This window comes from Diachasma alloeum, unplaced genomic scaffold (assembly GCF_001412515.2).
Source record: "Diachasma alloeum isolate Michigan unplaced genomic scaffold, Dall2.0 Dall_scaffold_00195, whole genome shotgun sequence".
In the NCBI taxonomy this organism is placed as follows: Eukaryota; Metazoa; Arthropoda; class Insecta; order Hymenoptera; family Braconidae; genus Diachasma; species Diachasma alloeum.
The window spans coordinates 847,109-855,781 of NW_021680360.1; the positions used below are offsets into that span (position 1 = coordinate 847,109).

The 8,673-nt window shown below is 38.5% G+C and overlaps 1 protein-coding gene across 1 annotated transcript; it reads right to left on the bottom strand.

Moving 5' to 3' along the window:
• Window positions 1-1,190: 1,190 nt before the first annotated feature.
• LOC107048665 (structural maintenance of chromosomes protein 5) lies at window positions 1,191-8,609 on the bottom strand. The gene is made up of 5 exons (XM_015271968.1): window positions 8,365-8,609; window positions 7,843-8,173; window positions 5,034-7,036; window positions 3,568-4,074; window positions 1,191-2,081 (listed from the first exon to the last, which is right to left on the bottom strand). Exons 1-5 carry the CDS (start codon window positions 8,436-8,438, stop codon window positions 1,814-1,816), a joined length of 3,183 nt encoding a protein of 1,060 aa, XP_015127454.1. The 5' UTR covers window positions 8,439-8,609; the 3' UTR covers window positions 1,191-1,813.
• Between the last annotated feature and the right edge of the window lie 64 nt (window positions 8,610-8,673).

Genomic DNA, 8,673 nt, shown 5'->3' on the forward strand with positions numbered 1-8,673 from the left:
CACAAGAACGTGAGTAATCATGATAAAATCCATCGCCAGTGCATGTGCTTGAGTGATTAAATAATTCCATTTCTAGAAGAGTCGAATGGGTGGAAAGGGGAAGAAGAAAAATGGAAATGGCAAGGGAAAAGGAGGAAATGGGAAAACATCGAAGGCGACCAAGAGGAGTGGGGGGAAGAGTCGATTTGCTATGGATATTTTCAACGAGGAAGTTATGGAAAATGCTTATTACACTTGCCACAATATTATGGATGTGTTGAAGTGTCGAGGATTTCCCTGGCCCGATGCGCAGAAGAAGAAAAAGAAGAAACGATAAAGCCGTTGATAATTTCCGATGTTTCGATGAGTTCGAGTGGATTTTTATGATTGAGAACAGGTGGATTTTTATTGTTTGGGGAATGTGTCAAGACCTAGTAGGTTTAGAGGACAATATGAGTATTTTTCTCCAAATTGAATAAACACTGAGAGAAAAACGAACAAGTTCTCAAACAAGTCTTGTTTGGGCCAACAAAATCGCTAGTTGAAAATTGCCAAAAAAGAATTTGTTTGGTTTGAATTTGAAAGTCTAAAACATGAATAATTCAAGAGGCTCAAGAGGCGGATAATTCACACCAGATGGTGCCTTTTCAGGATGAAAATATCTCATATAGAGGAAAATTTCTCAACAAATATTTTATTCCTAAGTTATAAGATTGCTATCATATCATTATTATTGTTTCATTTAAGAGTTCATTTCTAGTCTGTGATTATTAGACAGCCGAAACGAAAAACTACTATCCCCTGTTTCGCATAAAACAAAGATTTTTCGGGAGGAAAATACGTATGGGAGTATCGAATAACGAAGCAGTAGTGCTAGAAATTACATTTCTTGCTTGCACAGGGACTAATTTTTTTTTGAAAAGATTAAATCTATTTCTGCAATAAAAAATTTCAATCTCGACGTACGCTTCGCATGTTTGACACAAAAAATAGTTTTTTGATTATTTTTAACAAACGATTTTTTGCCACAAGTAAGACTTATTTGAGAACTCAGCTGTTTTTCTCTCAGAATAGTTACGCACTGAGAGAACATTTTTGCACTGAGATAAAATCTGCCGGGCCGCCGATGTTTACGAAAAATGTATGAGCTTGGTATAATCAAAAGGTATTTTCTTCTGGAATGAAACAAATTGAACATCATTTTGGTCGTATAACTCTGAACATCGTAAATTAATTTATTTTTAAGTATGAAAATACAAGATCAACCTTCTCTTGTGACTTTGGAATTCTCCTGGTTTCTTTTACTCGGATCAATTTTCACTCACTCCAATGGCCTTTTCTCTTTCCCACTGACAATTAAAACAACTAAATCTTGAAGATATTATTACCTATCCAAAATACATAATTCTTCCGTCGAACGATTAATAATGAGAGAAATTAATTCGTCGTCATCAATATTTTTGAATCGAATGATTAGAATTTGAGAAATGTTTTTGAAAGTAAACGAAACCGTTTTAAATTCTCGTGGTTAATTAAAAAATTTAGAGACATAAATTTCCAAAAAGTCAATTTTTCACTCTTTTCGTTAATCCTCAATTTTTTATCAATTCTCTCAGGTTTTTTATCCATTTCAACGCTCATTGGAAGTCGAATCAATCTTAACAATTTTCGCAGTCATTTCTATAACCTTTCTCAGTTAAAATGAAACCAGGACGATCATTAACACTATAATAATATGTTATCTCCAACGAAAAGTGTTTTTCTTAATAAAAAAAACTGCAACGGTATCTTTCTCGTAACTGAGGAACGAATACTTCTGGAATGTTGAGTAAAATTAAGCCCTCTCTTTGAGTTTTTGCCTCTTCCTCCCCTTCAGTTTCTTGCAGTACTTCTCAAGTGTCCAGACAGTATGTGGAACAACAGCAGGTCCGTTGAACACACAGAGCACAGAGACACTGTCGTTGTAAGGAAGATTTGGCAGTAGCTTTGGTGTCAGCAAGAAATACTGGGAGCTGTTTCCTCTCGCTGTGATCTCCATTATGTGCTCGAAGACCTTCCGGTCATTTGTGGCATCCATCCCCTGGTTAATCTCATCAACACACCTGAGAGCAAGAATTGATCAAAATTTAGTAAGGAAATGTTATCGTTTTATAACGCAAGTATTTTCTTGATAAATTCATGAAGAGAAATGCCCAATGAAGTTCCCAAAAATGAAGAACGCGTTATGTGCAATTGAAATGTCTATCAATATTTTTTTAGTGCTTGTGTTTTTTTATAAACATCCTTAAGGATATCTAAGTATTTTGTACAGTTTGGTACAGATCACACTATAGACTCAACCATTTTCAATCATCAAATTTGTTTGTTACATTGCGTGAGAAAAATTTGAAATTCAGCGTTACTCAAATTACATTTTGCATAGAATTCTTAGTTTTTTAAACATTTGTTATTGATAAATAAGTAATTAAAGTTGTGTAAAATTTCGGAAACCTTGTTTTAGGTATAAAATGGATTTCTGGTAAAATTCGGAATATATTAATAAATTTAATGATTTTATCATTTTCATTCTGGAAAACTGATTGTTCATAAATTATTCATAAAAAATACTCGTAATTTTCAAAAATTTCAATTTTTTAAATTATTTTATCAATCTTCCTCCAAAAGTAGACTTTCTAATTTTTTCTCAGTTTTTAAAAATCTTTAACGGTTCAATATCGAGATTCAAATTCAGACCAGCAAAGTTCAAATAATAAAATCATTGTAAAATATCCGGAAACTTGAGGTCAAATGAGGCTCAAATGAGAACTCTGATGTTCGGCTGCAAAAGTAGAAAATTCATTTCACTGAAGAAAAAACAGCTGAAGTGCTTGGATATCTTCAAATTGCGTGAGAAAAATTTGAAAAAAAAATCATAAATATACAGTGCCCACAAAATTAAGTTTTGCATAGAATTGATATTTTTTTAAACATCCCTTGTTTGTAAATAAATAATTGAAATTGTTTAAACTTTCGGAAACCTAATTTTTTAAAGCATGAGATCGATTTTTGGTAAATGTCTGAATATGAATAAATTTGTTACTATTTCGAACAAATGATTTTGATAGCGGAAAATTGATTGTTTATAAGTTATTTATATGAAATGCTCGTAATTTTCCAAAATTGCAATTTTTCAACTATTTTATCAATCTTCCCCCAAAAATAGACTTTCTGATTTTTTTTCAGGTTTAAAAAATGTTTTCTGATGGCTCAATATTACGATTCAAATTCAGACCTGCAATGTTTAAACAATAAACTCACTGTAAATGTCCGGAGGGTCAAATGGGGTTCAATTGAAACCTCTTTTGTTCCACCACAAAAGTAGAAAATCATTTCACTGGAGGAAAAATAATCGAAGTACTTGCCTTTATCCTTAATCAAGAATGAGTTAAAGAAATTCACAATTATTCAATAAACGATCAATCGACAATTGTAAATTTTCATCGCATTCTCAATATTCATATCTCAACGAATAATAACAATCTTCAATTATTCACATAATTTAATCGGAAAATATTACTCAAGCAATGATTCCCTCCAATCCCTGCTCACCTGAAAGGCACCTGAGACATCTCCTGCAGAGCAATCATATACATAGCAGTCGTGAGAGAGGTCTCCCCCCCGCTCTGCCTGCTCTTCGTGAACTCCTGCAGTGGCTCCTCAGCCCTGAACTTGACCATGATCTTCAGAGCGTACTCATCAAAATCATTAGGATTATCCCCATGTATCAACTTGACCTCCCCAGCGCAGCCGAGTTTCTCCAGATACCCCGAGAAGTTCGAGGAGATCTGGTCGACCAAGACCTTCAACGGAGGCAGCCACATCTCCCTAACTCTCTCAGTCTCCTCCCTATTACTCGCCAGCTCCCTGTTCAAAGTCTCCAACTCCTCCCTGTACTTCTCAATCTGCGCACCAATTCTCTCATATTCCCTCACTGTGTTCTCAGCATCAGGATAATCCTTCGACACATAAATCCTCATCTGAGTATTCTGTATCATCTCATCGATTTCGTCAATCGTCGGTGGTAACTTGGAAAATGCAGCATTGAATTGCTTGAACCTGTAATATTTTTGGTATTTAGGTGATATTATTATTTAATTAAAAATGACGAGTGCGATCGAAATTACAAATTTGTTACCCTGAAATATATAATTTATTTGAGTTATCAAAATCGATTTTCTTTCACGCTAAATTACGAGATTATAATGTGTAAAAAATATTTTCAAGTTACAATATATAATTTCATCTTTATAACAATCTTAAACACGACGAAATATTATTACAATTTATAGGGGTGAGTGGAGCAAAATGAAACAGCCGAAAAACGACTATTTGACGCAATTCAGGCAAAAAAAAAATTTTTTATTAACTTTTGTTTATTCACTTTTTTTATTGTTTAGAGTACTGATGAGAATAATAATTTTCTGTTCGTCGTATAATTCAATTGATTAAATTAGGCTGATTACACTTTTCTTTTTTCTCTCGATTGAAATTCAACATCACATTTTCCTTTTTCCCCCTCTGGGTCTCCCTCTGGGCCTTGCTCTTGACATTGGATTTTGCTGTGTTATTTTCTTTTCAATAATTTCCATTCTACTGAATGAAAAATTCTTATTCTCATCAGTACTCCCAAGAATAAAAAAAGTTAATATCCAAAATTTAATAAATAAAATAATTAATTAAACTTTCGTTTTGCTTGAATTGCGTCAAACAGTCGTTTTTTGACTGTTTCATTTTCTCCCACTCTCCCCTAATTAACACAATTACTCAAAGCTTCAAATCACAAAATGCAAAGTGAAATGATTGACTGAAGGGTCATGTCAGAGGTTGAGAAGCAAGAGACCGAGGTGTCTTGCGTCAAGTGAGAAGTAATTCGTCGAACCACAAGCGACACAATTCGCCAATTCATAAAATTAAATCCCCCCATTTTATTATTTAAATTTACCAAAATTTACTGAATTAAATTCAATTATTTTTGGAATCAATTGCGTGGGATAATCGAACAACTCATTACAAACCCTTCCTTGTCCTGTGGAGTCTTGCCATCAGTCATGTCCCTGGCAATGGCCTGCAGCTCCCTAGTCTTATTATTCAGCTCCACCATAGCCGTCTCGCGTACCCTCCACTCCCTCTCAGCATCCTTAGCCTGTTCCCTCAGCTCCCTGGACTCCCTCTGCCTCTCAGAGACCAGATGATTCTTCGCCTTGATCTGCAGCTCAAGAGACTCACAGACCTTCGCAACCTTGAACACCGCCTCACAGGAGTCATTAATCTGCCCATAAAATTTCATCTGCTTTCTCACGAGGTTCTTGATGACGCCATCCCTCCTCTTCTTAACGTCCTCGACATCGATCCTCTCAGCTTCAAGCTGCTTGAGCTTCTTCTCAGCCTCGCTGATCTTGAACGTGGTGCTCTGAATCCTGTTGTAATGCCCTGTCAACACCTGTTTCTGCTCCCTGAGCTGATCCAGTGCGGCCTTCTCTCGCTTGATCTTCTCCTCGAGCACCTGGAAATTGCTCACGGCACCGTCCTTCATCTGGGTCAGCTGAGCCACCCTCCTCTCAATCTCACTGATCCTGGCTGAGTCCAAAGTTATCGACAGAGTCCCCGAGGAAGTCGTCTCCCTGATCCTCGTTGACTTCTGCCCCGAGTACTTGGACCGAGAGACTGCGTAATGCTTGTTCAAGCTGAAGAACGAGAAGAACGTCGCTGGCACCTGCTCGAAAGTCTCCTCGACCCTGTTGGTACCGATGGGAATGTTCTGAAGGTGATACATGTTCACCACGTACTTGAGAATGGGCTCTGGGGCGTCGATGAGGTCGATCAAGTAATGGGTGAAGCCAAATCGTTTTATATCGCTCAACGATATCCTCGGGGTCATGTTGATGGGCCTGAAGACGTCGGAGTGGACGACGTTCACTTTCAACTTCATACGAGTCCTCAGGTGGCTCAACAGCAGGCCCATGTCCTCCTTATCCTCGCAGACGAAGGCTATTAAATCCCTGTGGGAAATGGTGTTCTCGAAGTACTTTGAGTACCTGTTGTCCTTCACTTGGATGTACAGCAGCATCGGCTCCCAGACCTTCTTCTTGAAGAGGTGGGTGTTCTCACGCAGCCACATGACTCCTTTGTAGGCGTCCTTGCTGGCGCCCATCAGAATGTCCAGGCGTTTTGACTCAATGTCCTTCAAGGACTTGTGCTCTCGTTTGAGGCTGTTTATCTGGTAGGACAGCTGCTCTGCCTCTGCTTTCCTGTTGTTCAACTCTTCTGAGAGGCTTGTGATGGCCGATCTGTGGACCTGGATCTGGGGATCGAGCTCCTGGATCTGACGACGGAGTTCGTCCTCAGCTCCGTACTCCTCCTCCAGGGCCAGCATGTCGTTCTCGTACTTCTCGCTCATCTGGCGTTGTGCTAGGATTTTGTCGTCTCGTTTCTTCTCGTTTTCCATCTCTGCTTTGCACTTTTGCTCCTCGGTTTTGATCATGTGGTTCAGGTCCTCGATGTCCTCGAGGCACTTTTTGTACTGCTTGTTGAAGTCGGTGATTTTCATCGTGTTCAGCTCGAATTTTCGGTCCAGGGCTTTCACTTCTGCTTGGAGGGACTTGATGGCTGCGTCCATGGGCGCCAGACGCTCGTCGCAGAGCTTCATCTTCTGGGCTGCCTCGTCCCGACGCTTTTTTACGTCCATTAACTCCTTTCGCTGGATGTCGTACTTGATCCAGGCTCGTTTTTGCTTCAGGGCTTGGAGCTTCTTCTTCAGGTTCTTGCGCTCTTTGAACTGGTTCACCTCCCCGGTGAGGGCAGCGTGACGCTGCTCGGAGCTGGCAAGGCGTGTGCTGCGCTGGGCAATGTCTTGCTCGAGGAGCTTCTGCTGGTCCCGGTTCTCGATCAGCGTCTTGTGGTGGGCCTCCAGGGAGGTGTCCGAGACCGAACGCTCCGTGTTGAAGAGCAGCTGCTTCCCGCTGAGCTCGGAGAAACCTTTGATGTTCTCTTGAGGGAGGAATTGGGTCAGGTTGTCCACCTGGGGAAGAGAAAGCTTATGAGCCATTTGGGGGACGCCATCGGAACTTGGAGAAATTCAGATGGAACGTTTTGCAAAATGCCGGGGAATGTTTTCGGTTGAAAATTTCGTTAGTTGCAAATATGATCTTTTGTTACTTTCATTTCTTTAGGATGGCTGCAATTTTTTAGATAAATTTATTTCATCACCTCCTAATTCGTTTTTTATAAATTCATTTTTTTAATATTTTTTCTTAGGATGTCAATTTAAATATCAATTTAAATTCTAAAATTTTTTCAAGTCATCACTGCAATTTTCTCGGTAATGAATGACTCTAAGGAGAAACGTTTCTAGGAAAATTTCATCATCTTAGGTGCAGAAATAATTCGAAAAAATGAATGTAACTACGAAGATATCAATTTAATCATTTAAATATTGAACTCATCTCAGGAATTATGCAAGCACAGGTGCTCTCAAGAGATTTTCGTTGAATAAACATATCTCCTGATCAAATGGTACGATTCGAATGATTCATGTTTAATTTTAAAGTCTAAAATATATACTCAAAACAAAACAAAATCGTCGAATTTGATTACGTCGATCTTGAAATATTGAGGATTAAATACAGTCCATTACAAATAAATCTTCTCCATTCTAATGGTTTGATAAGTGACGTTTGTATTGTTAATTTTGCACAAAAGGTGCAAAAAACTCTTAAAAAACTCGTAATTTCTTTTAAATTCCGAGGCATTTGCCAAACACAAAATTGTTGTTTGACTTCAATAATTTTATTATTTTATCGCTGAAACTGTTGAATTTGTTCTCACCTGAATACGAAAATCTTTGACAGCCTCCTTGAACTTGGCACTAGTCACAACATTATTATTAATCAAGAAAGTAGACTTGCTCTGACGATCAATTGTCCTCGAGAACGTCGTATTCTCAGTGGGAGTGTTCCTGATGACAATATCAATCCTAGCCTTCTGGCAGCCAGCTTTGACAGTCATTCCAACCTGCATGTCGGGTTTTCCAATCAGCTTTGGAGTTCCACCAAAGCCCAGAGCCAGTGCAGTCGCAATTGTCGACTTCCCTGTGCCATTGGGACCAATTATCACGTTTAAGTGACGACCAGGGTGCACCACAGCATTTCCATAAGTTCTGAAATTCAAAAAATCAAAAATTAAAAATCAAAAATTGAAAATTAAAAGGTTTTTCCTCATGAAGAACCTTTTTCTCACGAAAAATCAACGAAAATTCATGTTCACTCCCAATCATTCCAGCAATATCTTGCACAATTTTAAAGAAAAACATGGAAAATTGAAAACAAAATATTTGTTTCTCGTCCTTACATGAAGTTTTCCAGTCTTATCTCAACGATAATCCCCCTGTCTTGAAAACGTTTCCGGTCTCCTTCACCCCCCATTTTACCCCAATTTTCCTCTCAATCGCCGTCAAATCCTTCCCAAGCAATCAGAAACCTCTCAAACCCAGAAAAAACTGCGAACTGAATAAAAGACGACGTTCCTGCCGAAACGCGTCAAACGTTTCAAACAAGAAAAAACGGTGGAAAAAAACAAAAACACTTTATCGCCAATTCCCCAGACTCCCTAGACCCCTAGGGACACTCCTTCCCGCGCTCTCCCGCGCCCAAATCAAAA